This window comes from Podarcis gaigeae, assembly GCF_964106915.1.
Source record: "Podarcis gaigeae genome assembly, chromosome: 2".
Lineage (NCBI taxonomy): Eukaryota > Metazoa > Chordata > Lepidosauria > Squamata > Lacertidae > Podarcis > Podarcis gaigeae.
Window position 1 is genome coordinate 85171851 of NC_139679.1, and position 27671 is coordinate 85199521.

General features: G+C 44.7%; 1 protein-coding gene, 2 long non-coding RNA genes and 1 pseudogene across 5 annotated transcripts in view; 2 read left to right on the forward strand and 2 right to left on the reverse strand.

Annotated features, from left to right (window-relative positions):
• Positions 1–1319: 1319 nt before the first annotated feature.
• Positions 1320–2691, reverse strand: LOC310839038. The gene is made up of 3 exons (XR_014561296.1): positions 2445–2691; positions 1853–1985; positions 1320–1547 (listed from the first exon to the last, which is right to left on the reverse strand). It is a non-coding gene; the product is annotated as an uncharacterized lncRNA (long non-coding RNA).
• Positions 2692–3210: 519 nt separating this feature from the next.
• Positions 3211–3869, forward strand: LOC310838332. Its single transcript, XR_014560934.1, has 2 exons — positions 3211–3301; positions 3664–3869. It is a non-coding gene; the product is annotated as an uncharacterized lncRNA (long non-coding RNA).
• Positions 3870–6704: 2835 nt separating this feature from the next.
• Positions 6705–7630, reverse strand: LOC310839034 (NTF2-related export protein 2 pseudogene; annotated as a pseudogene). The gene has a single exon. The product of its transcript is annotated as an NTF2-related export protein 2 pseudogene (transcript).
• Positions 7631–7737: 107 nt separating this feature from the next.
• The window catches only part of COPG1 (COPI coat complex subunit gamma 1), a 29216-nt gene continuing 9282 nt past the window's right edge, over positions 7738–27671 (forward strand). Inside the window, exons 1-17 of one of the 2 annotated variants that reach the window (XM_083727111.1) lie at positions 7738–8029; positions 10751–10803; positions 10894–10974; positions 12169–12240; positions 13134–13213; positions 14442–14517; positions 14742–14834; positions 15302–15388; positions 16000–16157; positions 16909–17042; positions 18080–18147; positions 19175–19363; positions 19482–19577; positions 22379–22622; positions 24177–24252; positions 25377–25480; positions 27491–27616. In XM_083727111.1, the coding sequence (XP_083583237.1) occupies positions 7993–8029; positions 10751–10803; positions 10894–10974; positions 12169–12240; positions 13134–13213; positions 14442–14517; positions 14742–14834; positions 15302–15388; positions 16000–16157; positions 16909–17042; positions 18080–18147; positions 19175–19363; positions 19482–19577; positions 22379–22622; positions 24177–24252; positions 25377–25480; positions 27491–27616 (1774 nt within the window). In that variant the 5' untranslated portion in view covers positions 7738–7992. Of the gene's footprint in view, positions 8030–10750; positions 10804–10893; positions 11348–11881; positions 12241–13133; positions 13214–14441; positions 14518–14741; positions 14835–15301; positions 15389–15999; positions 16158–16908; positions 17043–18079; positions 18148–19174; positions 19364–19481; positions 19578–22378; positions 22623–24176; positions 24253–25376; positions 25481–27490; positions 27617–27671 lie in introns of both variants that reach the window. The other variant, XM_083727112.1, reaches the window with a different exon arrangement.

The following is a 27671-nucleotide window of genomic DNA, read 5'->3' on the forward strand; positions in this document are numbered from 1 at the left end:
TGTGATTCCCAGCAACCAATATTCAGAGGTGTACTGCCTCTGATAGTGTTTCCCACTGATGTCCTTGTGGATGCTATCTGGTGCTATTACAGTAATTATTTAGTCATTGTGTACATAGGAAAGCAGCAATTTATAACCCACTAGATCTGGTCTGGAGTAAACAAGTTGTGGGTTGTTGCCTTTGAAGGGTGGCTATTAAAACACCTCAATCTTAAATGTGTTTGTAGATGTATCTTTACTTTTTAATGGAATTTACTTCCACCTTTTGGGCACCACCCAGAGACCATTGGGCATGCCTAAGTCCCCTGGCTCAAGTACACAGTACATGACCACATATGCACACCATTCGAAATCAGTTAGCTTAAGCACACTTAACTGGTGGATTGTTGTCTTAATTCCTGTTGGATTTCACCAGAACCTGTGAAAGTTTTAAGGTAGTAGCCAAGCCACTGGTTTCTTAGAGCGGTACTTCATAGTTAAGGCTACCTTTTTCCTGTTGAGCTCTCTTGAGTTTGCAGAACATCAGGTGTTATGCCACCAAACTGTGATGCTGCTTGCTAGCTCCAGAGAGACTCTTTAATCCAGAGGGACTCTGACAATAATCCCAGCCCTTTCCCAGTCCATGGAGAGATGTTGCTTGCCTTTTGTATTTCTGGTGTGCAAATGCAATCAAATGTAAAGATGGCCTCCGAAAATCAGAGAAGCAGATCATAACGAGCACAGCAAGTTAAGTGCAACAGGTGACTCAGGTAATAATTTAGTACTGGGATCTGTGGGACAGTTTCTGATGGCATGGCCTAGAAGTGTTCATTTTGAACCCTCCTGTCCATAAGGCACAGTTGACTATATTACAGTGGTTTATCTGCCTGGGGTTGGTAGTTTGATGTTCCTGACTTTGGACAGGATTTCTTTGAATGGACTACCATATGTTTACTGTAGCCAACCTGATGCCCCGCCTCAGATGCTGTGAACTACAACTCCATCAACCTTGACCGTTGGCCATGCTAACCGGGACTGATGGGAATTGTAATCTGCAAAATCTGGAGGCCACTGTTTTGTTTACTTGTGCCTTAACCAGCCCTGTGTTCCTTTGAACAAAGGGAAAGTCACTTTCAATGTAAAATTACATGAGAAAGAACCAGCTATCTGCTATCTAGTGTTCATTGTCTCCATCATGGAAAAAGCATGAACATAGGAACCTGGCCATTTTAACAAAAGATGGCAGGGCTTCAACCCTGCAAAGAAATCATGTGCTCTACTACTGCACTATAGCTCTTCATCTATACTATCAGTACCTTGCAAATTCCAGAAGAGTAGCAAAGTTTAGTCTTTTATAGAAACAACAAAGAGTCCCATGGCACCTTAAAAGACTAAGAAGGGTATTCCAACATGACCTTTCATAGACTCGGTATATGAATCTCACTGCTTAGTCATTCAAGCTGTCAAAAAACAGCCATTCCATCTTGACTGTACCTAGCTAGACCACTGGATGAACTGTATGGAGGAACTCAACATAGACCTTGCCTTTTGTCCTCTGTCCAGTGTGTCTGCAAAGAAAGAAAGAAAGGCATTTTGGTCAAAGAGCAGCACCCCCTTGGTGTACATATGATCTTTGCTGCCATCAATCACTATTTTACTCCCAAGATGCTGGCTGCAGAATAGAGATGCAAAAATAACTGTTGTTTCTTCTTTTTGTAAGATGACTCTAATTATGATGTATGGTGCAAAATCCAAATGCAGTAAATAAAAGTTTGTTTTACCTCATTCAGTCAAGTGTGTTTGTCAGCTGTTTTGTTAGAACCCACAAGAGGACAGATACCTACCTCTAATCCCACAAGAAATCAGCCTCCACCTGAAGCTGGTTCTGAAGATCTAATCTCCTCAGAAACACTGTGAAAGGGAACCACTTCTCTATGTTTCCATCCCAAGGGTCCTCATTCACTTTTCCCTCTGCTTCTTGATGGAAGATTTGGGTGGTGTACCGACTGAAATAAAAATAACATTCTTGACAATACATTCATTTTTATTACAGAAATCCTTCCCCATAGCAATAAGTTCATCCTTCCCCAAATCTCTAATTTTTCTTTATTTCTTTCCAAGTAGTTATATAATTGTCTTTAAAAATATTCATGTTCTTAGCTGTCAGCCATACATCTAAGTATTTAACTTTTTTTCTATAGATAATTCCATAGTTTGTTGTAAGTCCTTTTTATATCGCTGCTGTCACGTTTTTCACCAAGACCTTCATTTTATTTAATTTGAAACCCACCACCTGACCAAACTCCTGGATCCTATCCAAGACCTTCAGTATGCTGCTCCTCAGATCTTCCACATTAATCACAAGATCAGCCACACCACCTTTCCTTTGCCCCTTAAAATAGCCTGCTACCTTCTGTTGTGTTGTAAGACCCTGTCCCATCGTCAGTGCTGAAGATTCAACTTACAGTCTGGTTGGCTTCTGCATGTGGAGTGCAGTTGGGATGGCGGGTACACCACCATGTCCTCAGGTAGCAAAACCTTTTGGGCGGTCCTGATGGAGTTATCATTTGTTGTCTTAAGCTGTAATATAAGAAGAGCCTGTTGGATCAGGCCAAGGCCCATCTAGTCCAGCATCCTGTTCTCACAGTGGTCAACCTGCAAACAGGACCTATGCACAAGAGCACTCTCCCCTCCTGTGGCTTTCTGGCAACTGGTATTCAGAAGCATTGCTGTCTCCAGGTGTGCAGTTTGAGCCCCTGACTCAAGCCTCAACACTCCATTACATCACAATGGCTCACGCATTGTGAGTGGCACTGGCCATTGTGGCTTCAGAGGCATTGTAACAGCCAATCCCTTTTGTCTAAACTTTATTCTTGGCTGTCCACGTGTCAGTAAGACTATTTCAATTATGAAAGGCCAACCTCATTCCCTGCTTTCCTCCCCTAATGGCTGTGGATAGCAGAAAGCAACAAACCATAACTGTCGTTTGCGCTGCTACTCTTGAAGGTCAATGCAGCCATGAATTTGGGAGCAGAGCAATGGATTCGGCTCAAATGGGCACCAGCACATGCTCTCGTTTACCAGTTGCAGTGAACAGAAGGAGAGAACTGCTAGATCAATCCAAAAGCCCATCTAGACCAGTATATCATTCTCGCACTGGCCAACCAAAGGCCTATGGGATACCCACGAGGAGGACCAGAGCATGATAGCAATCTCCCCTTTCACAGCAACTGGCATTCAGAGGCCTACTGGCTCCGACAGTGGAGGGAGAAAATAGCCATCCTGGCTAGTAGTGGTGAGGGCATCAGCTGAACCTTGCTCTGTGGCAGGGCTGGATTTAGGTTTGATAAGGCCCTAAGCTACTGAAGGTAATGGGGCCCTTTATATGTCCAGCTGTTCTTTGTCAACCACAAATTGTCAGGTTTTTTTGTGTTGAATATATGCTATATGGTAATTTATGGAGCTAATAGGTATCTAAAGCCATTTGCACATAACAAATAGGAGCCTACACAACACAAAGCACTGTTGCTGTATGTAGGTTTTATTTTATTTGTTTTTTATCTTATATTTTGGGAATGTACATCCAGCTTTTTTTCCTTTAATTTTTTTGGGGGGGGCCCAAGAGAGTGGGGCCCTAAGCTATAGCTTGTTTAGCTTATACGTAAATCTGGCACTGTCTGTGAGGCTTGGCATGGAAAATAGAGAGATGTTTTGAGGCAGCCCTTTCTTATGGCTTCTTAACCTGAGGACACAACTCCTTTAGTCTTGTCATTCCTTTCATCTCATCAGCACTACAGCAATGCAGTGAGGCACTGTCCCCTGCAAAGTAGTTTTTCCTGCCTTCCTCCCCTGCCATAATATTATAAATAAACCACATTAAATGAGAAGCATATGTGTGTAGAGGTAGACATCTTACTCACACCATGGTTAACTTTCTATAACAATAGCTAAAAAGAGCATCAGAAAAAGCTGTAAGGTAATGCCTCCCACCCACCCTTGATGTAACTGAACACTATGGACATTGGGCTTTGAGACTGCATGTACACCCACGCAGAGGTTGCCTGTTGTGCTTGGTTTTGTACTTTCCAAGAGAATTTATGCTTGACACAAGATCTACCCACCCGGGAAGAATGGCAGATGAAGGTGATGGACTACATGGAACTGGCGGAAATGACTGGCAGAATCCGAGACCAGGGAGAAGAGTCGGTGGAAGAAGATTGGAAGAAATTTAAAGTTTATTTACAGAAACATTGTAAAATTAAGGAATGTTAGAAGGAAGTTGGAATGAAGTTACGTGGTTTTAGCAGAAATGTTATAAAAGATTAAGTAAAAATAGATTGTTAATTGGTAAGAATGTAAAGTTACATTATATTAAGATAAATTATTAGGATAAAAACAAAGATGGAAAGGATTTGCTGAAATAGCTAATTGAACTAGAATACAAAAAAGGGAGGTGTGAGGTCAAGGAAACAAGCAAATGAAAGATATGTTATGGAAGGATTGATTTGTGTGTTTTTTTCTTAATTGTTTTTATTTCTCTGTGTTTTTGTTTTTTTCTTTAATTTTGTAACCTTTCAAAACCTTAATAAATATTATTTTTTTAAAAAGAGAATTTATGCTTGCAGCAGAGTAGCTAAAGAAAGTAGGCATTGGGGGGATCTACTGTATAGGCCTCCAGATATTCTTGGATTATGACTCCTCGGTCATTCTAGATCTCTGACCATGTTGGTTGGGGGCTGATGGGGAATTGGGAGTCCAACAGATCTCCTTACCCCTGATATAAAGGAAGCTGAAATTATTCACTGCATATTAAACAGGCTTCCAAGAGTTTCTTGGATATAAAGACTGACTTTGGAATCAGCCCCAATTCCCAGGTTTCTGGTTAAGATGCCATCCTGGTTTGGATTGTATATACAACTCATATAAGACTGAAAAATATTGTGACAATTCAATATGCATTTTCCTTCTAGCTTAACTATTAGTTGAAAACTGAAGTAGAAAATGATAAGGGGTGATACATTGTGTAGCTAAGATGGAATAAGTTTATGTTTTACATGTCCAGATCACTACTTGGAGTATTATTCTCCAGAAAGAATGCTTTTTAAAATGTATCCATTAGAAATTTTATGAACTGCTATCTCAACCAAAAAATAATAATAAAAAAAATCCAAGCAGTGTACAAGTCCTATCTAAATATAAAATTTGACTAAATTACATACACCAATGTAAAACAGAAATAAAACCATAATAAAAACAGATAAAATCAGTAAGACATTGAAAACAAATATAACCTGGCAGCGAAGTTTTTAGCAGTGCAGTGATAGCACCTGCTGCAAAGCTAGCAGGGAGCAAATCTGAAGTGTCATTTTTCGTTGCTGGACCCTGACTCTAGCTTCTTTAGTGAACATTTTGAGATAACAGCAGCTGGTAGCTTGGTGCAAAGTACACAGGCCACTTGTGTAGTGTAGGTACAGCACAAGCCGCCACAAGACGTCCCTGCGTACTCTAGCTGAAGCTGACCACCGTCAACATGTTCTTTGAGGACCACTGGATCGACAGTAGGTACATCTCTCTTTTTGAATATTTGCAGAATGTAAGAGATTGGTATGAGGGGGTATTTTGAATGAGCTTCTTGCTTGCTTTCTCCTTGAAAAGGACAAAGTAGCATTCCACAGCAGACAACAGGAAGTGTTGATAAGCGTATAATAACTATCATTATTAAACTAATGGAATCTACAACTAGGTCTCAACGGTACAATTGAAGAGACTGGTGGTGAAATGTATTTGGGGAGGGGTTTTTACACAATTGTCAAGATTCTGGTCCTCATGCTGGTTAGGTTAGCATTTTCACAGCAAACTTCTAAGCATATGTTGTTAGGAGTAAGCTGCACTGAGTAAGTATATTTAGTAAGAACATTTACAATAACAATTTTCATTTGGTCCCATTGCCATTCTTTTGTCTGGTGAGCAGGGAGAAGCTTAAATTCCTCTGACTCGAGGGTTTCTTTTTTAAGTTCAGTTCAAGGAACAGAATAGAATATTCCACTATGATTATGCAAAAGCATGGGACTACTCAGTAGCTCATCTAAGACTAGTATCTTGGCAAGCTTGTCTCTACTGCCGATTCAGTTCCAGGTTGAAACAAGCTCTGCTGGTTTACAGTATATGTCCTTGATATGCTTCACATTTCCACCACCTAATACACCTTAACTCCTAACATTTTGTTACACGGTTAAGTGATTCCTGCTTTTTCCAAGTGATGGAAGGCCAACATTACAAAATCACAGGATTGTTATCTTGGATGAGAGAATCCTGGGTACTTAGGCATTGAGAGAATGCTTATGGGGTCTTTGTTAAGGTTTGTTCTATTTACAAAGTACAGTATGTTGGAAGAAATAGGCCCATACAGGCATGACTAAGCCAAGCATGATATGTCCCTTTCCTTGCCCCTATTAACAGTTTAATAACACAAATTCTTTGGGGGTGGTATTTTTGTTTGTTACTATGTTATGTATTTTTGTTTTTATATTGTAAACTGCCCTATGATCGTCAGATGAAGGGCAGCATAGAAATTTAAAAAACAACATAACAAATAAATTTGAGAGGTCTAACTTTCTCCCAGAATGGGATAATAGGGAAACACTTCCTTGACTGACTTCTGCTTGTTAGGCAGCTAATCAAGGCACTGAAACCTTGTGAGGAAAAAAACCAAGAGAAAACACAAGTAAGAATAAACAGCAGAGGACTTTTACTCTTATTCATGAAAACCAACTCAAACGATACCATAGGGTAACAGCCGTATTGGAACAAGTAGAATTAAACACAAGTGGCTCTCCAAACAGCATCAATACAAATGTTCTGAAAGTAACAGCCCTTCTTTTCAAGTTTTATTTTTGTGAAGTTGATAGTTCCTGGCAAGCTGCAGTTCTTCCAAAGAGGAGGGACTCTCCCACAGCCAGAGTACGGCCATCCTGAAAGCCAATTAGCTTGTCCAGAGGAAAATATACCCAACTGCGGTTGCCGACTAATTCGGAGAGTCCAGGAAGCGGAAGCAGTCGCTTGCGATCTTCCACACTGTGCTGTTGTTTGTGGTCTGTGCTGTTAGCAAGAAGCTCTGGTTGAAGTACTGCTGCTCGTTCCCATCAAACTTGACGAACCCGTATGTCACGATCAGGATCGTGTTGTGGTTCTCTGTGGCTTGCTCGTGAACAGGCTGGCAATCAAAGGTGGTAATTTGAAAATCGCTTGAAGGCAGCTTTTCGAAGAACTCTGCAAGGGCTGCTTGCCCAGAGACTGCATTCCCATTCCAAACGAGGGTCGCTTTGTCCTGGTAGAGTTTGGTCAGCGCCCGCCTCCTTTTATCCATGGTTTCATAGTAAATATTTGCGAATTCTTCCGCAGCTCGGCAAGCTTGATCCACATAGGTTTTAAAGTTCATCGAGGTGGCCATGTGGGCGGCGTCTCTCGGCGGCTGAGGCGGGAAAATAAGAGGCGGAACCTCCCTTCTCTTGCCCGCGAAGGTCCAGAATAAACCCGATTCCCTCAGTCCTGCTCGAGATTTGCTCCCGCGCTGCCCACGCGTAGCTCTCCCCTCCGCCGCGGCGCTTCCGCTTCCCTCCCTGTCAAATATCCGCATTCCTTGAAAGCGATTGGTCAGGATCACCTTCTCTCGGTTCCCAACCCGGCGCAGCCATTGGCTTGAGAATCAAGGACGCCTCGCGGTCATCTCCCCGCGCCCCTCCATCTCCGCCCTACTGCTGGCAGCCACGTCAAGCCCTCAGCAGCCCGCGAGGCGACGAGGGCGCCTGCGCGCTGCTGTGGTGCTGAGCTGTCCCGGTGACATGCTGGCAGGAAGTGGCGCCTTTGCAGGAAGTCGGAGCTCCAGGGATGCCCAGGGAGGCGCAGTCCACCTTAGTAGCCTGATAGCCCTGCTCGGGGTCCGCGCTCCTTGGGTCGCCTGCCGGCCTCGGCTCTCAAGCTTCTCCGCGGCCCCTGCAGCAACACAGGGACAGGATGCTGAAGAAGTTCGATAAGAAGGACGAGGAGTCCGGTGAGTTAATGGGAAATAGCAATTCATTTGTCGTCCCAGTTGGGCAGCAATGAAACTACTAGCATGTCTGCAAAGCTGAGCAGGGTCCAGTATGGTTTCGAATAGGATGGGGAGCCGCCTCTTGAGATTTCTGCATTGCAGACAGTTGGGCTAGATGATCCTCGAGGTCCCTTGCAATTCTACGATTTATATGTGAAATTCGTCTTACATATGAATTCTTTTAGGCATGTATGTTTTGATTGGTGAATTGCTTCAAGATGCTTTGTGGAAAGCGATTCAGCAGATAAATAAAGGTGATCTTAAGGGAAGTGCATCTATATCTCTTGCACATCTTATTTTAATAAGGCTTTAAACTGTTGTTATGGTCTTTCTGCACAAGGTTTCTTTTGTTCAACCACAATATACTTTTACTGTACAGTGGTTCAGCAGTTGTATACTTTCCCACCCCATAGCTGTTCCATTTCCGTTGGAACATTTATCTACTGTTTTTGCTCCATCTCTCCTAATCTCTTGGGCCTCGCTTGGCAACTTATAAAGCCCTAGGCAAGCGCTCTTGGACTGTTTTAGTTGTACAGTTCCAAATGTGACATTAGGCAGTCTATAAATAAATAGTGCTTACATTTGACTGGTGAGTTTTTTGCAGGTTTGGAGAGAAAGCAAAATGACACCTTCTCCTTTCCCCTCTCCCTCTCTCTCTCTCTCTCTCTCTGTATAAGGCAAGTTCCTATCAGTGGTTTCTCCCTCCATCTTTATTTCAGATATGGTACAGCTTTGTTGATAGATGTCTGCAAGCCACCCTTCTTTTGAAACAATAGGGATCCTCATTTTAGGACAGTACCTTGTGTGGATGAGGGAACAGCTAATGAATTTGGTTGACGATATGTTGGATAACTAAGTCACCTACAACTGAGTTTCTTTTGTGTTTAAGCTGTGGTGGCGCTGTGGGTTAAAGCCTCAGCGCCTAGGACTTGCCGATCGAAAGGTCGGCGGTTCGAATCCCTGCGGCTGGGTGCGCTCCCGCTGCTCGGTCCCAGCGCCTGCCAACCTAGCAGTTTGAAAGCACCTCCGGGTGCAAGTAGATAAATAGGGACCGCTTACCAGCGGGAAGGTAAACGGCGTTTCCGTGTGCGGCTCTGGCTCGCCAGAGCTGCGATGTCACGCTGGCCACGTGACCCGGAAGTGTCTCCGGACAGCCCTGGCCTCTTGAGTGAGATGGGCGCACAACCCCAGAGTCTGTCAAGACTGGCCCGTACGGGCAGGGGTACCTTTACCTTTTACAAAGGAAACTGCCTTATACCAAGCCTGACCATTGGTCAGTCTAGCTCAGTATTGCTGACTCTGGTGGGCAGCCACTCTTTCAGAGTTTCCAGACAGAAGACATTTTCAGCTCTGATGGGAGATGCTGGGAATTTGAACCTGTTTTATTCTACATGCAATGCATATGCTTTACCGCTCAGCTATAAACTGTAGATGAGACAGGGCTGCATTAATTTTATTTGTTTTGTTTTGTTTTTGGTTGTACACTATTGTTTTTTTCTTTCTTTTTCAGCAAAGGGCTGGGAAGTGGTATTTTTTTTAAAAAAAGTTTAATCATTTTTTCAATAAAACAACAACCAAAAAAATATATACAACAAAAACCACAATAACACTAATAACACAATTTAACAATTCAGATTTGAGTACTGATATACCTATAACTAGTAGTAATGTATGGAAGTGAGAGCTGGACCATAAAGAAGGCTGATCGCCGAAGAATTGATGCTTTTGAATTATGGTGCTGGAGTAGACTCTTGAGAGTCCCATGGACTGCAAGAAGATCAAACCTCTCCATACTGAAGGAAATCAACCCTGAGTGCTCACTGGAAGGACAGATCATGAAGCTGAGGCTCCAATACTTTGGCCACCTCATGAGAAGAGAAGACTCCCTGGAAAAGAAAGACCCTGATGCTGGGAAAGATTGAGGGCACAAGGAGAAGGGGACGACAGAGGATGAGATGGTTGGACAGTGTTCTTGAAGCGACAAACATGAGTCTGACCAAGCTGCAGGAGGCAGCGGAAGACAAGAGTGCCTGGCGTGCTCTGGTCCATGGGGTCACGAAGAGTCGGACACGACTAAATGACTAAACAACAACATACCTATAACTGCACCTTTTTAACAATATTTCCCCACCTCTCCTCCCCCTACTTCCCACTGGGAAGTGGTATTTGAATTCATAGAATATCAGAAATAGGGTTAATGGGTATACCTATCTTGAGGTTAATAGCAGCTGGGGGGAGGAGAGAATTGAACCTGAGACCTTGTTCACACAAAGCATGTGCTCTGTCGCTGAGTTATGAGATCTTCTCCCATCACAAGTTTTTCTGTATGTAAGACTCTTTTACAGAGCTGGTAAATTTCCAAGCTTCTGGTTGCTCAAGTAGCTAAATATATCTAACCTTTTTGAAATACTTACTTTGCTTTCATACGGTTGGTTACAATGGTGTTAATTGCATATAGCGTGTCAGCCTCAATATGTGGGATGACTTGTAGAGGTCTTAGCCTATCACATATGAGGAATTCCCAGATCTACATTATAAATTCTTTTTTGAGGATTCCAAGGTGATAAATATTCACCCCAGCAAAGTTGATGGTGGCTGAAATTCAGGCTTTCCAGTTTACTGGATTTAACACATAGTGACAAATCCTTGGTCGTGATCACATTTGATGTTCCTTTGTTGCAGGTGGGGGTTCCAATCCATTCCAACACTTAGAAAAAAGTGCTGTGCTGCAAGAAGTAAGTTCTTTAACAGTGCTGGTCTTTTTCTCAAGGAAACACATTTTGGCATATCTCTGAGATCTCATTCATTCACATCTTTCTTCCTAGGCTCGAGTATTCAATGAGACACCTATAAACCCTCGGAAATGTGCTCACATCCTCACCAAGATTTTGTATCTCATAAACCAGGTAATGGGAAGACTATTATTTTTTCATTTACAATGGTTTCTACTCTATGTTAAACCAGAACTTGCCTGCCTGTTAATGCTCATGAGTAGAGCTTGTGCTGTGCTGCTTGGAAGAACGGCTGTTTCAATAGCAGTGGGTTGTGAATTGTCTTCGTAGTGCTTCCTTTCCCCCCTCCAGGCTGATGAAGCAGGTACTGTCATCAAGCAGCAACCAAGTAGCCTGTGCCAGTTCTCAAAGTGACTCTCTTTTGAAGAGGTAGTTGGTTCTTTCCACCTGGGAAGGTAGCCTCCTTCCAGCAGTTCCTGTAGCCAAGCTGGTTCCAAAGGTATTGCTCTGCTTTCTTTTGGACCACATCAGTGACACCAAGAGGGAGGTCTTGTTACCTGGGCAGCCCAGGACCTCCATAAACACTGCCCAGGCGTACTCCCTAGAGCAGGGGTCTGCAACCCGCGGCTCCGGAGCCGCATGTGGCTCTTTTACACCTTTGCCGCGGCTCTGGGGCGGATACTAGCGAGGGGAGGAGGCACATTGTGCGCCCCGACACTCCCCACTGTGGCGGGCGCTGTACTGGCTGTGACGTTGCATGGGGGCAGTGCGTGCGTTAGTCACGCACTGCCCCGACGTCATCTTCCCGCCCGCCCACTACATTGTAAGGGGCATGTACGCTGGTCACTGTTTTGAAGGGGAGTGAAGAACACACACACACAAAAAGGTAACTTGTTAATGTAATGTTTATTTCTACGAGGAGGAGTAATTTTGAGGGGTCAAACAAGGAAATAATAAAAAAGTGACAAAAAGGTTATTTTTATAATGACGAGTTTTGCGGCTCCCAGTTTTTTTTTCTCTTTGGAAATGGGTCCAAGTGGCTCTTTTTGTCTTAAAGGTTGCAGACCCCTGCCCTAGAGAGATCACTTCAGTGCTGCTAATGCAACAGTTTGACTTCATGCCCAGAGAGACAAACAGATGCCAGCAAGAAACTCTTGTGGCAGGGGTCATTTCCCACAAATATGATGTTAACAAAGTCGCTTCTTTCTGACCTCCCAGCTGAGGCAAACTGTTGACATGAACTTCCCTCTGTTGCTTAAAGCGATTGCTATTGTAGGTGTGATTTCTGCGGCAATGCTCACTGCAGTTTATTCCACCATTGATTCTAGTTGCTAATAAATATTGATGGGTTTCTTCCCTGCGTTCCAGGGCGAGCACCTTGGTGTGATGGAAGCCACAGAATCCTTCTTTGCAATGACCAAGCTGTTCCAGTCCAATGATGTAAGCATGCCAAGTCTGCCTCTATATGTTCACATAGGGGAGGGGAAGAGTACGGGAGGCCTATCCTTTAGTGCAGGGCTGTCCAAACACCAAGAGACTGCAATCTACTCCCACTATAAAACAACTGGCAGTGATCTACCCATTGGATTGTCCAAAGTTGTTGAGCTTTTTTTTTGGGGGGGGAGCCAGAGTGGTCCCACGATCGACCAGTAGATCGTGATCAACCTGTTGGACAGACCTGCTTTAGTGTGCAGTCCTGGGCAAGAAATCCTTTTGCCCAAGAGCCACTTTGGCAAAATGGTGGGGTGGCAGGTCCACTCCCAAAATGGCCTGAAGCCATTGTTACATTTGTTTCTCATAGAATCATAGATTTGCAGAGTTGGACCCAAGGGTCATCTACTGCAGCCTTCTGCAATGCAGGAATCTCAACTGAAGCATCCATGACAGGTGGCTGTCCAGCCTCTGCACATATGATATATGCTATTGGTCAAGTGCAGTCATGGGAACATAGGAAGTTGTCTTATACCAAATTCGACCGTTAGTCCATCTAGCTCAGTATAGCCTACACTGATTGGCAGTGGTTGTCCAGGATTTCAGACAACAAATCTATTCCAGCCCGACCTGGGGATGGTGAGGATTGAACCTGGACCTTCTGCATGCAAAGCAGATGCTCTGTCACTCAGCTAGGACTCATACCAAAATATGTTCTGGGTGAGCCAATAGCAAAATGTTTGGCGACTCCTCTCTCCCCCCCCCCCAAATGATAGCAAGATTGATTGATTGATTGATTGATTGATTAATAGGTATCCCACTCTTGCTCCCAAAGGATCCCAGGGCAGTGACATTATACATTTTATGCATCGTAACACCTATCTTCCTTGTTTTTCTGCCAGCCAACTCTCCGCAGAATGTGCTACCTGACCATCAAAGAGATGTCCAGCATCTCAGAGGATGTCATCATTGTGACTAGCAGGTGATTCCTTCTTGAGCTGTTCTCCATGCAACTGTTTCCCCTTTTTTATTTAAGTTTTTTTTTGTGTGTGTGTGTGTGTCTCCTGAGACCCTTTTAGCCCCGTAGGGTTGGCAGCAGTGCCTATAGGAAACAATGAAGTTGGTGGGTGTTTGAGAGGAAGAAATGATCTTCTTGAAAAGGGGCATTGAAAGACAGGTGCTGAAGTCCTCTCAGTGCAGTTGGGCAACTCCAACCTGGAGCAATCCAAGCATGTTCACTGCAGCTGGGAAATCAAGACAAAACAACAAGATAATAGTGCCTTCTTTCTTTTCCCCCTCTTAAAAAAACACAACGTATTGCTTTTTTATCCTGTGGGTACTTTCATGAGAATCTTTCTAGCATATGTGGAGATAAGGAATGTTTTGACTCGGTAGAAACCGTTAACAGCAATGCTTGTCAATGTTTGCAGGCAAATTTGAGCAGTAGTTTGCACCTTCCTTTTGAGTGTGTGAGAGCATGCACATTTTGAAAGACAACGAACCACATTGTTAAGGTGTAGCAACTCGTATTTTAGCTTTTGTGCTGTATCTTGTGATTTACGTATTAGCTGTTTTCCTGCCCCCAATGAGGCCGGCACATGTTGAAAAATCATCAGTTTCATAAAGTAACAGGCTACCATAACTTCTATCAGGAGCACACTCAAGGATTTACAGGGGTACACATTATCATATTTATTGTGGCCCTTTGGGCCACTCCCACCAAGGCATTTTCCATCTTGTTGAGAACGTGCTTCTGTTTCTTCCAGCCTGCAGCTCTTGTTGTGGAGGTGGTGGAGGAGAGGTGATTAACAAAATTAATCCTCCTGGCAAACTGGGAATATCCCCTCACTCACCCAAGTTTAGGATATTCCAGCATTCTTCAGCAGAGTTTCTTTTTCTTTGAGAAAAATAAGTGGCTCACGTAAATGTAAACAAGCTTTAATAAAAAAAACTGATGAGCGAGACTAAAACAACATCTGAGGCAAAAAAACAAGAAGAGGCAGTTGGTCCCTCTTAACAGACATTCTTAACTGAACATAACAGATCACACTGAAGAGAGGGGCTGATTCCGGATCAGAACAATCCCTGCCCACCAGATACCAAACATTCTGCTGATCAAATTAGGTCCCAGTGTTTTTCTTACAGCTCTCGCCACTGTTGTCCACTGTTTATGAAAGCAGTCCTAAAAACCTTTCCTTATTTTAATCCAGTTTAACCAAAGATATGACGGGGAAAGATGACAACTACAGAGGCCCTGCTGTACGAGCCCTCTGCCAGATTACTGATGTAAGTGCCGCAGTGTAATTCTTTGATGGCGGATCTTTTTCTCCCGGTTACCCCTGCTGTCTTTTCCCATGCTTCCAATCGCTGTCTCTCTTGAGTCCCCCTCTTCTCCCTTGCTTCCTGACTCGCTTCTTTGTTGTTCATTTTGCCCCTTCTCTGAAGTCCTCCTGCCAAATGGCCTCCTGTTTCTGCTCTCACAAGCACCTCTCGCTTTGCCATCCCCACAGACGACCATGCTGCAGGCCATCGAGCGCTACATGAAGCAGGCGATTGTGGACAAGGTGCCCAGTGTCTCCAGCTCTGCCCTTGTGTCCTCTTTGGTACGTAGGTTCTTGACACATAGCCTGTGCCCCGAGCGAGAAGGGCTGTGTTCGGATAGGAGGAGTGTTACATTGTTTGCCTATCTGTAATAATAAGGGTATACGCTTCTTTTTGTGAAAAGCTAGGAACAGAGAATGTACTTCTTTACAGGAACTCAGGTTGTCTCTGTTCTTGGTCCCTTGGTACGCCATTGCTGCATTTTGGGGAAGAAGCAGTGATGTTCTGAAATTTATACCTTTTGCCAAAATACTTTTCAGAAGCATTACCTTCCTGAGTTCTGAGACTGTTTCAAGCCACAGATGGAAAGGGGGTGGTGGTGATAGGCTGACATTAACATGTGCAGCTCATAGAGCCCAAAACTTGTGCCAGATCTTTCTGGGGTCTTCCCTTGCCTCTGCTGGAAGGACCCTTACTTGGATTGCAAAGGCCACTTCGTTATGTGCCTCCTTGTTATTTTTCTTGACAGCATCTTCTGAAAACAAGCTTTGATGTGGTAAAACGCTGGGTGAATGAGGCTCAGGAGGCAGCTTCAAGTGATAATATCATGGTCCAGGTAAGAATCTTAAAGTCACTTTCAGCCATTTTTTTAAAATGACATTGAGTTTTAGGTGTGTGTTCTGGGTTGGTTTGTGGCAGGGAAAGGGAACGTTTGGTCCACTGGCTAAACTTGACCCACCAGGGGTTCATATGTGCCCCACAAGTCCTTTCCCCCCAAAGCACACCAACCTGCCTTATACATGATGTCCTATGTGATGTTAGGTGGGGGGGGGGGCAGGTAGAGGTATGGCTGCCAGTTCACAAGCAGGAACCTCAAAGTGCAGACTCTACTGCCCATTGGGTGGTGGGTGGTAAAGGTGAAGCTTTGTGCACTTTAAGGCACCACGTAGGGTTCTTTACAAGATAGGCGACCCTTCCAGCTCTACAATGCTATGATTCTAAGCACAGTGTGGTGCTTTGAAGTCTCAGCTTTGGGACTTCAAAGTGTCCAATCCCTTGACATCACAGTGATGTCTGGTGATTGACAGGTAGACAACCACACCCACCTGTCACATTTAGCCCTGATAGCTAGGATCTGATGAGGTTCTGGCCTGTGAAGCCAAAAAAACATGGAAATAACCTTGACCCTGATACGACCCATTTTTCCCTCTCCTTAATGTCTTCCAGTATCATGCCCTTGGCTTGCTATATCATGTGCGCAAAAATGACCGCTTGGCTGTCAACAAAATGCTGAACAAGTTCATGCGCCATGGCTTAAAATCGCCTTTTGCCTATTGCATGATGATCCGAGTGGCCAGCAAACTGCTGGAAGAAGAAGCTGGAGGGTAAGTCCTACTGCTTGCTATTGTTTTTACATCCCAGGAAAAAACATTCTGCGTAGTGCTACACCAAACGTTCTTCAAATTTGATTTTGGGCTTTTTTAAGTGTTGGAAAGTTTCCCGAAAGCACCTGCAAGTCTTACCTTTCTTATGTTAGCATCATTAAAATGGGGGAAAAGGTCTCCTGCTTCTAAGAAAGTAGGAAGTCCATTATAGGAACATAGGAAGTTGCTTTGTACTGAGTCAGACTATTGGTCTATCTAGCCCAGTACTGCCTGCACTGATTGGCAGCAGCTCTCCAGGATTTCAGGCGGGAGTCTCTCCCAACCCTACCTGGAGATGGATTGAACCTGCGACCTTCTGTTTGCAAGCTGGATGCTCTACCATTGAGCTGTGTCCTTTCCCCAATCAGTTTTGGCTGCATTAGAACAGCACTGAGAGCAAGCAAAGCTATTTGGGCTGGGAGGCATGGCCCTTGATGATACTGCCTTGCAACCAGATCTGATTCCTCCCACCCTCTAAAACTCATATGCCGCTCAATGGTGGCAACCCCCCACCCCCTTCAAGTGGATAATACACCTCCAAGCAGTTGGGTCACTTCCAAAAGTTCAGTTTGCTTTCCCAGTGGACAGCCATGCAAGTTTTTAAGTCAAGCAGTTGGCCTATGCATGGGACCTGACTCCTCCTCCTCCTCTTCTTCTTCTTGTTCTTCTTCTTCCTCCTCCTCCTCCTCCTCCTCCTCTTTTGGTGTCCTAGCCGTGACAGCCCCCTGTTTGATTTCATTGAGAGCTGCTTACGGAACAAGCACGAGATGGTGGTCTATGAAGCTGCATCTGCCATTGTTAACCTGCCCAGCTGCTCGGCTAAAGAACTGGCGCCGGCTGTGTCTGGTAAGTCTTTTAATTGTTGAAGGAAAGGGAGGCTTGCTGGACACAGGCCAGTTTGCTTACTGGTCGTAAAACTAAAGTCTCGCTGTCAATAAAAAGCACTCCCTTGCTGGGTTCAGTGCAGGATTCTCCAGCATCTTTAGGGTTGTTGTGTGTTGCAAAGCAGGCCTGTGAGTGCTGTAGGATAACATCAGCAAAGTGACACGCAGGCAGGCTCCCTGATTGAGATGGTGCATTTGGGCCCTGGGAAGATTGGATATGTGATGTAAGAAAGCCTTTGCCTAATGTTAGGCACCCGGCCAAAATGTTCCTCTTTAACCAGGCCTTTGCTTGATTTGATTGACATCCTGTGCCCTTTTAAAATGTGTTAGGGGGTGTTATTGGGTGGATGTTGTTTGTATTTTCATTATGTTCTTTGTGGTTTTATAGTCTGATTTTTTTCCTGTGAATTGCCCTGAGACCTTTGGGTATAGGGGGGTGGAATAATAGTAGTAGTAGTAGTAGTATAGGGTGGTGGAATAGTAGTAGTAGTAGTAGTAGTAATAATAATAATAATAATACTGTTGATAATAATAAATTAATAATATAATATTTGCTAAGAAAAGTAAAAGAAATCAAAATCCACTGTGAATATTAAGAAAGGCGTAAGTGAGTGGATGAACAACGACTTGATACAGGAACAAAAACCTGGTCATGTCTTGTCATCTCCAACAGACAGCATCAATCAGGAGTAGCTAACATTGTGCTCCCAGATTTTGTCGGACCTCAACTCCCATCATCACCAAGCAGGCTGGTCCATGGTCAGGAATGATGGGAATTGTAGTCTAGGAACATCTTGAGGGCACCACATTGGCTATCCCAGCTTAGATTTGGTGACTGGTGGACAAAGCAAACTGTGAATGAAAAAAATATGTCTCTTCTGCAAACTTCTTGTGTTCCATTTTCACCCCTTATGCAGGCTGTGAACTGAATCATTGTAGTATGGCTGGTGTGACTATCTTGCCAATAATACTCTATCATTATTATTATTCATTTTACAGTGTTACAATTGTTCTGCAGTTCACCCAAGGCAGCACTTCGCTATGCAGCAGTTCGGACCCTCAACAAGGTAAGAAGGCTCAAAGAACTCTGTGGCCAGTTGGGTTTGCCTGCTTGGGTAGGGCTAAATTCTTAGTCCTTGGATAGGTGAAATAATTAAAAAAAGTGCCATTGATCCTATGAGACCAGCTGATAGGAACAGATTTCACCAGTTCTTTGAACCACCTCTCTGGTTATGTGTCCATTTCTTGGTTTTCTGAACTGTAGTTTAAGAAACTGGGAACAAGTTTTGAGGCCCACATGCTTCTTCCCCTGCACACTGTCTTAATTTTAAGTCACAGCTCCTTTTTGTATCCCAGACAAGAAAATCTGGCTCAGTGTTCCACTAGCCAGGATCAACTGTGAAGATTTGTGTTGCTAAACTGGCATTAAACCCCAGCATTAAACTCTGCATTTTGTATGCAAGGTGGAACTGTAGCTCAAAGATAACAAGACAAGAGCTGAAGTTGGGGCACAACAAAAACAGTTTAATAAATGGCAGTTTATTTGTGTCAGAAACTTTGATTCTTGCCCATTGTGCCGTAGCTGTGAACTCTCCCAGGGGCTCTTATATTGAAGATACTCTATATTCATACTTAGCCATTGTGCGTTGGGTGAGGTAGAATCCACAGAGCACATTTTAATGAGCTGTCCCTTCTACAACGATTTAAGACAGTATCTTATAACCCCATACTTACCCCAGCTTAGTCCCTGACAAAGAGGAAAGCAGACAGCATATCTGCTAAATAAGTCTTCTAGGAAAACAACTTTGTCAGTGGCTAAATTCCTTTTCCTGGCACTCAAGCGTCGGAAACGTACAATTGAATGCCTTGATGTGGGTTATCTGTGAGAGGTTTAGTGCTGTGGCCCTACCTTATTCATGTACCCCTATGATGTTTTAGTTCGTGATGTTTTAGTTCATAATTCTGTATTGTGTTTTATTTCTGTGTTTTATTTCTGACTATCGGTCGAATAAAGGAAATTGATTGATATATTCATACTTACAAGTTCAGCCAGCCTGCAGGGAGCAAATTCTTCTTTCTGTTCCTCACCACTAGGTTGCTATGAAGCACCCGTCTGCTGTGACTGCCTGCAATCTTGATTTGGAGAATCTGGTCACAGACTCCAACCGCAGCATTGCTACCCTGGCCATCACCACCCTGCTGAAAACCGGCAGCGAAAGTAGCATTGACCGGCTCATGAAGCAGATCTCCTCTTTTATGTCTGAAATCTCCGACGAGTTCAAGGTATGGAAAGACTCATGCTTGGGGCTTTTATTGAGCTTTTCTGTTTGTGGGATGTGGGCTGGTGTGAGACGCAACTCTGGTCATTCAGTGTGCTTGTTGCATTCCATCTTCTTTCCAGGTTGTTGTGGTACAGGCCATCAGCGCCCTCTGTCAGAAGTATCCACGCAAGCATGCCGTCCTCATGAACTTCCTCTTCACAATGCTGCGTGAGGAGGTAAGTGTCGCCGTTTGCATTGCTCTCCTCATTATTGGCTCGGAGCAATCTTTCTCCTGCAACCTGTGCAACCCAAAATGGAAGCCTGCGTGACAGAAATATGACTAGCTTCAGGTTACAGCTTGGACTGCAGGAATCTGATACAATGTAGAGGTCTTTTAACCCAGTATGTTTCCGAGCAAAATTCATAGTGTTTGTGCTGACTTTTAAAACCCTAAACGGCCTCAGCCCAGTATACCTGAAGGAGTGTCTCCACCCTCATCATTCTGCCCAGACACTGAGGTCCAGCGCCAAGGGCCTTCTGGTGGTTCCCTCACTGCAAGAAGTGAGGTTACAGGGAACCAGGCAGAGGGCCTTTTCGGTAGTGGCGCCCGCCTTGTGGAACGCCCTTTTAGAAGACATCTGAAGGCAGCCCTGTTTAGGGAAGTTTTTAATGTTTGATCTTTTATCGTTTTATGATTATTATTAATATTCTGTTGGGAGCTGCCCTGAGTGGTTGGGAAGACCCAGCCAGATGGGCAGGGTATAAATATATTATTATTAATTTATTAATTTATTATTTCCCCACTTGAGTAATGTCAGTCAGATGCTACTACTGTTCACAGGGTACATGCCTACTGCAGGCATGATACATTCTTGTCAATATTAGCTAACACCCACTCACCATTTCCTGCAGGAAAGCATTGCTTACTGATTATGCTGTACTTATTTGGTGAACAGCCTTAGAAGCCTTCGCATGGCTGGGAACCTTGATAAGGCAAAGCAGTCACAAGGAGACTTTTACATGCACTTAGTCATGCATGCTTAGAAGACCACATTGGACCTTCTCATGGATCAGGTGCACACAAGTGCGCGTGAGGATAGTGGGGGCCCTGTACACTCTGCTTAATGTGTAAATAAGGCTACAGTTTGGGTTGAGGGGTTTTCTAAGGTGTTAGAATTTTTTTAAAAACTGTCAGCCTGTCTCCATATTTTAGATTAGGGAAAGGGAGATGTTTTGGGTCCATGGGCCAGGTCCTTATCAGAATTGGCCTTGTGGACCAAATTTGACAGGTGGGTGCTAGCTTTGCCAGCCCTGGGTGCTAGTTGTCACCTGTCTTGCCACCTCATTTAGAATGGGCACCAGCTCCCAGCCAGTTGTTGGCCATTTCAGGACACTCCCCCCCACCTGAAAATCTGCTCTTGGGAATCTTATTAGCAGCCTGAGTTACATCAGCTCTTTGCCAGTGCCACAGTGCTTGCAAAGGGATGAGTTACCCCTTTAACCATTTTTGCAGGCAGATCACCGACAGAAGTCAATTATTTTTCCAGATACTTTTTTTTCTTTAAAAAAAGCGATCTGATGCCGTGTCTGTTTTTCTAACTATATTAACCAGCTGCCAATACTTTCAGTTGTATTGCTTTCTAGTAAGATCTGGATAAAACTACGACTGTTTAGGCTGATTTTTCTTTCCCTCTGAAAATGGAATGTTCTGTTCTGATAGCTTTTTGTGTGGGTGGAGAGTATCGTCCTGAGTATTCTGGTTTCAGATGTTCCTTCCATTCTGTTTATTCCTAATGGCTCCAGGGCAAACAATCTGAGACGGCTGCAGCTTCAAATATGAATCGAACTTTAGATGAGGTAGCACATTTTAAAATCCTATAGGGCAAACAATGGTCTCTTTCCCTGCAAACATAGCCTATTCTACTTATAATAAGCAGCTGTTGGTTGTACCTGGGAAGATGAACTGCTCTTGTTTTCCTAGTATGTCATTTTATGAAAGAACCCAATATTCTGTTTATTTGGGGGCTTCATGGACATGAAAATATTATTGCTTGATGGACTGTCCCCCCTCTGTCCATCCATTCTGTTTGATATGTGCCTTAATTTTGTTCTTGAAAACCTTCCTGCCAACACTGTGATTTATAGCCAGTCCCTGGGGACTCTTCAGCAGAAGATTTAGGCTTGGAACGGGAGAAATGCAGAGCTTCAAAACCCAGCGCTCTGCATGCTGGAGGCTGTACTCAGGGTGCCCCCAGGCTGTCGGTGTTTTGTGGAAGGGATTCAGGCGCTTGCCGGATCATTAGCTTTATGCAATTAAAGTGGATTAAAGTGTTCTGTCTCCCTAGCTCAACAAACCCACTTTTTAAAAAGGACACTCTTCTATTTGGAAAGTGGCAAGGAAGTGCACTGAAGTGTGAGTTGAACAAATGATTAATGGGAAGATGTCTAACTACCCAGCAAGCAAATTGGGATGAGTGCAGGATGAATGCTCATTGTCTCTACAACAACCCAACTGGCACGAATGCTCAGCACAGATTGGACTTGATCTAATCTCTGCATAAGCTTTGTGCAGACAAATTGGGAAGAATGCTGAATAAACAGGTTGTCTTGAACAGCCCTAAGGCTTTTCCTTTTGCACCTGTGCCTTCCAGGAAAGTCTGTCTCTGCACTTTTTTCAGGCTTTTATTCTCAGCCATCTGCATGAGAAACCCTTTTTGGTATCCTGTCTTTTTCCAACAGAAGGCAGCAAGCAAAAGAATTATAAAAATGCAAATTGGTTGGAGCAGGACAATGGAACAGGCAGGGGAGGTGGCAGGGTGTCCCTTTATAAAACGAAAGCATAAAATCCTAAAGATTCCAGACTCTTTGCTAAACAGTGCAGATGAGTAAGCACCCTGACACCCTCTTGCCTTGAAATGCAGGTGAAAATTCATTATTACCCAGTAGCTTTTCTTTTCTTTTTAAGAAAGGTACTGTAGAAATAGAGCCACTATCCTCCACTGAGCTTTCACCCTGACTCATTCATGTTCCTGTCCAGGGTGGCTTTGAGTACAAGCGAGCCATTGTTGAATGTATCATCGGCATCATTGAGGAGAACTCGGAGAGCAAGGAAACCGGACTCTCCCACCTGTGCGAGTTCATTGAAGACTGCGAGTTCACCGTCCTGGCCACCCGCATTCTCCACCTGCTGGGCCAGGAAGGGCCCAAGACCAACAACCCTTCAAAGTACATTCGTTTCATTTACAACAGAGTCGTCTTGGAGCACGAGGAAGTCCGGGCAGGTACATGCACACATAAAAAGGTAAAGGGTAAAGGTACCCCTGCCCGTACGGGCCAGTCTTGCCAGACTCTGGGGTTGTGCGCCCATCTCACTCAAGAGGCCGGGGGCCAGCGCTGTCCGGAGACACTTCCGGGTCACGTGGCCAGCGTGACATCGCTGCTCTGGCGAGCCAGAGCTGCACACGGAAACGCTGTTTACCTTCCCGCTAGAAAGCGGTCCCTATTTATCTACTTGCACCCGGAGGTGCTTTCGAACTGCTAGGTTGGCAGGCGCTGGGACCGAGCAACGGGAGCGCACCCCGCTGCGGGGATTCGAACCGCCGACCTTTCGATCGGCAAGCCCTAGGCGCTGAGGCTTTTACCCACAGCGCCACCCGCGTCCCTACATGCACACATACAAGGCGCTTATTGAGTCAGGTTGTTGGTCAGTCTAGCACAGGATTGTCTGGGCTGCCTGGCTGTGGCTCTCCAGGATTCAGGCAGGCAGGAGTCTTTTCTGTGCAGAGGTGCCAGGATTGGAACCTGGGAGCTACTGCCTGCAAAGCGTGACAGCCTCTCCTCCTCTTTATGCTGTTAGAAAGATGAACTTTCCTGACTTGAAATCAAATCAAGGTAAATGGTCAGTTGGGACCAGGGTTTAAATTTTAAAATGGGAACATTGCTTGATTTCTTCTGAACATTTTTATCCTCATGAAGCAGGGATGGGGAACCTGTAAGCCTCCAGGTGCCTTTTGACTCCAACTCCCATCAGCCCCAGCTGGAAGGGACAGTGGACAGGGATGGTGGAAATTGTAGTTCAGCATCTGGAGGGCCACAGATTCTCCATTCCTGATGTAAAGAATGTGCTGATAAAGAGCGATGAAACCTTACATGTTAAAAGAGGATATTAGCTGCAAGGTATAGTTCAGATACTTCTGTTATATGAGGTTCTAATGATAACGTAAAAACTATTTGTTCCTGGTTCAGTCACTCCTGTGAATATATTCCTTTAAGGCAGTGGTTTTCAACCAGTGTGCCGTGGCACCCTGGGGTGCCTTGAATGATGGTAAGGGGTGCTGCAGGCAACACTGGCCTCTGTCCCTCTTTCCTTCCCTGCCTCCCCTGATGCTCTCTCACGTCTCTGCCTCCCAAAAGCTTGCACAACTGTTTATTGCAGCAGCCCTGGCTATAAGCTCCCCAGGTGAATGGTGCCTCTGGGAGTACTTCCCAGACCACCGTGGGGCAGTGTGAGGATGCACCTCTCTTTGGGACAGGGGAAGCAGCTCAGAGACCAGGGGCGGCAGCTGCGGCTGCCCAGAGGACTCCCAAGGAGAGGGAAGAAGAGAGGAGGCTGAGGGAACCCTCCACAAGGGAAGGTGTTCAAAAAGGGTGAGGGACTGCAGCTCTGCAGGCAACGGATGACACAACTGGGCTCCAGAGCCCCACAAGGATGCTGCAGAAAGAAGGTATTTGGTCAAGGTAGCCATGGACCCAAAAAGGCTGAAAACTTATGCTTTAAGGGTCTTCCCACACTGTCTTCTCCAGCTCATCATCCCTCTTTCCTTGCTTGCTTACAGGTGCTGTGAGTGCTCTGGCTAAATTTGGGGCTCAGAATGAAGAAATGCTCCCCAGTGTCCTTGTGTTGTTGAAGAGGTGAGTTGTGATTAGAGCAGCATGACCACATAGATCTAACCCAAAACAAAAACAAACTCTCCCTGGGAAAGATGGGCAGTTTTTTTGCTGTTGAGACAGCTCTGGAAAAAGCCAGACATGCTGACTGTGTGGCCTAAGCTGATTTCATAATTGCTCCTGCTGTTGTGTGGTCAAAGAGGGCTGGCATGGACTACAGTACCCTGCAGGAATCTGATTGGACGTGGAAGTCCTGCTGATTTCCCCCAAGCAAACAATGCACAGACCTGCTTTAAATTTCTGGCTTCCTTCTGATTTAGAAAAACTGGCTGGCTGGTCAGTGCTACTGGAAACCCAGCCCGATAGGCGGGGTATAAATAATAAATTATATTATTAATATTATTGTTGTTGTTGTTGTTGTTGTTGTTGTTATACCATTGCAGCAAGGACTGTTGCTGTTGGATCCATGTCCCTGGCCAAAGAGGCAGAGCAGACAGAATTGAGACATCAGGGTTTCATGTGGCTGGATTTGAGGATAGAGTCAGTGCAGAAAGCTTAAGAAAATGAACAAAACATTTTTAACGGGAGCAGTAACGTCTCACTTTGCAAATCCCCAAAATAATAAAAACCGGAGGAAGGGAAACACAAAACTGGAAAATGCCAAATAAAAATATAAGACTTCCTCAGATGGAATGGAGGAGAACTGTTAGAAGACTAAACATAAGAACCAAAAAGTGCTGACACAGCCTTGGGTTTGCTTCCAGAAGGAGGACTGAAGGAGGGCAGGGGTTGCGTGCATTGATGCAGCTCTCTGATCTTAGTCTCTGCAACAGATTAGGAGCTTAGCAGGGTCAGCACAGATGCCTTGGTCGAAAGAAGGGATTGTTCCCAGGCTCGGATGCACTGAGGTGGCCACCCATTGCAGATTCACTTTTGGATTTCGCACCACTAAACAATCTTAATGGGCTCTGAGTAAGCAGCTGTTTCCTGACGGTTGTCAGCACTGGGGCAGGCTATATATGCTGCTGATCCCTTCACCGCAGAGCATGCCATCCTCTTTCTTGACCATCTGGATTGGATTAACTTGGATAGGTCCATGTGAATTTAAGTGATTCCCACTGAGCAGAGCTCTCTGATCTTGATTTCAGGTGTGTGATGGATGATGACAATGAAGTGAGAGACAGGGCCACGTTCTACCTGAGTGTCTTGGAGCAGAAACAAAAAGCCCTCAATGCTGGATACATCCTGAACGGTAACCAAGATGCCGATTTGGGGGCATGTGAAACGTAAAGTCACATTTATGGCTGGAATTCACTATAATGTGGAACGGGTTTGGGGGAGTTTTTTTAAAAAAAATAAATCTTGAAGATCATGACAAAGATTTGACAGTTAGAATTGTAGGTGCTATAGTTTGGCTTGAAACTTCTGTTGTGTTTTTCTTTTTTTTAAAAAAAAAAAAAAGCTGACTTGCAAATTGCTCAAGTTAGATTGGGAAGCTGTTTTGTAGCCCAAAGTCTCAGGGCAAATTTTATACCGCTATCAAAATTGTTCACAGTCACATAAGACAAACAAAAGGAAGGTCATACATACATCTGAATAAATCCTTAGCTCAGACTCAGGGAACTTAAAATTCTCAGCTTGTTCACCCTACCGCCCCAAAACAATGCCACCCCTAGCTTACTTTTAAAAAACAAATAAATACATAAATTATATTTTATTGAAAAGTTTCAGTGAGAAAATAAAGTAGAAGGAAAGGGGGGCAGGGAATGAAAAAGGAAGAGAGACCCGTAGCTTACTTAACTCTTATTTTTGCTAAATTTCACCATATTGGCTCTTACCAAAGCTATAAACAGACTGACAAGGCCAGCTCAAAATGTTTACCTGCCTGAAGTGAAGCACAAGTCTGCCCCTTCTCCTCCCAACTCCCCATTCCACATGGAGAAACCAACTGGCCTGGCCTCTGAACCTTCCTTTGACCCTGATGATGGGATAGCATCCTATGCTGCATATGAGACAGCTGGCTAGTTTTGGGGATCCAAAAGAGGCTGTGCAGCATATGTGCAGGTCTATCCTCCAATGGAAGGGAATGGCCTGGAGGCTTAGGAGGGACCGGACCCTGCTGCCCATCTTCCCCAGTATCTGCTGCCCAAGGCACTTTGCCTAACAGTAGGGCCGGCCGGGCAGATTGATTTCCGTTCTATCCCAACCTAGTAACCGTCACCTTCCAACCAGCTCATCATTTCCACCTTTAACATAGTGCAGTTCCTCTCAGCCAAGGGGGTTGGTTAGAAAGAAGGAACAGGAAGGAAAGGCAATAGATGACTCCTTATTTCCACACCCGCCAAGCTAGAACACCAAGTCCATTGTGCAGCATTGATGAATTGATGGTGGTGTAGGGGAAGAAGAAGAAGAAGAGTTTGGATTTGATATCCCGCTTTATCACTACCTGAAGGAGTCTCAAAGCGGCTAACATTCTCCTTTCCCTTCCTCTCCCACAACAAACACTCTGTGAGGTGAGTGAGGCTGAGAGACTTCAGAGAAGTGTGACTGGCCCAAGGTCACCCAGCAGCTGCATGTGGAGGAGCGGAGACGCGAACCCGGTTCCCCAGATTATGAGTCTATCGCTCTTAACCACTACATCACGCTGGCTCTCGGGAAGGGGGAAAGCTTGGTGGATATCTCTGATGGCTCCTTTTTGGTTGCCAGCATTTACTGATACTTTTCAAGTCTGTCTAATCTATTTGTGGGTCAGCGAAGATGGCTTCATGTAGCATGAAGGGCAAATGGGGATTTTTGCCTGATTTCCAGATCTACTTCTCTTCCTGTGCAGATTGTATAATAAGGGATGGCAGAGCCTCTGTGCCCCCTGAGCCCTGAATGGGAACAGATGCATGCCAGTTGTTTTGTACACAGCTCTCAGGAGGAGAGTCATCTCCATAGGTACCCTTTTGAGGTTATGAGTGCCCCCAGCTCCCTGAAATGCAGATATTCATCAGGAATGGATTTGCAGTGAAGCATTTGGTTCCTCTGCATCTAGATAGGAATATCTCCTCAGTGGGTAGTTGCTCCTAGCTCAATCAGCAACCCATTTAAGCTGTAGGGGATTAAATTGGCTCCAAGCCAAGCCCTTTAAGCAGGTTTTGGTATGAGGCCATATGGAAGAGCAGATGTGGAGACTTAATTGAGCTCTGATTTATAAGGCGACAAAGAGGTCCCTGGTTTCCTGTTAAGTTCAATTTTGGTCACCCTTTCTCTTCTCCAGGATTGACTGTATCCATCCCTGGCCTGGAGAGGGCGCTACACCAATATACACTGGATCCTTCTGAAAAACCCTTTGACCTGAAGTCTGTTCCCTTGGCAACTGCCCCCATCACTGAACAAAGAACAGGTAATTGTAGAAATAACAAGGGACAAACTTTCTCATCAGTGTCTAGCACAGCACG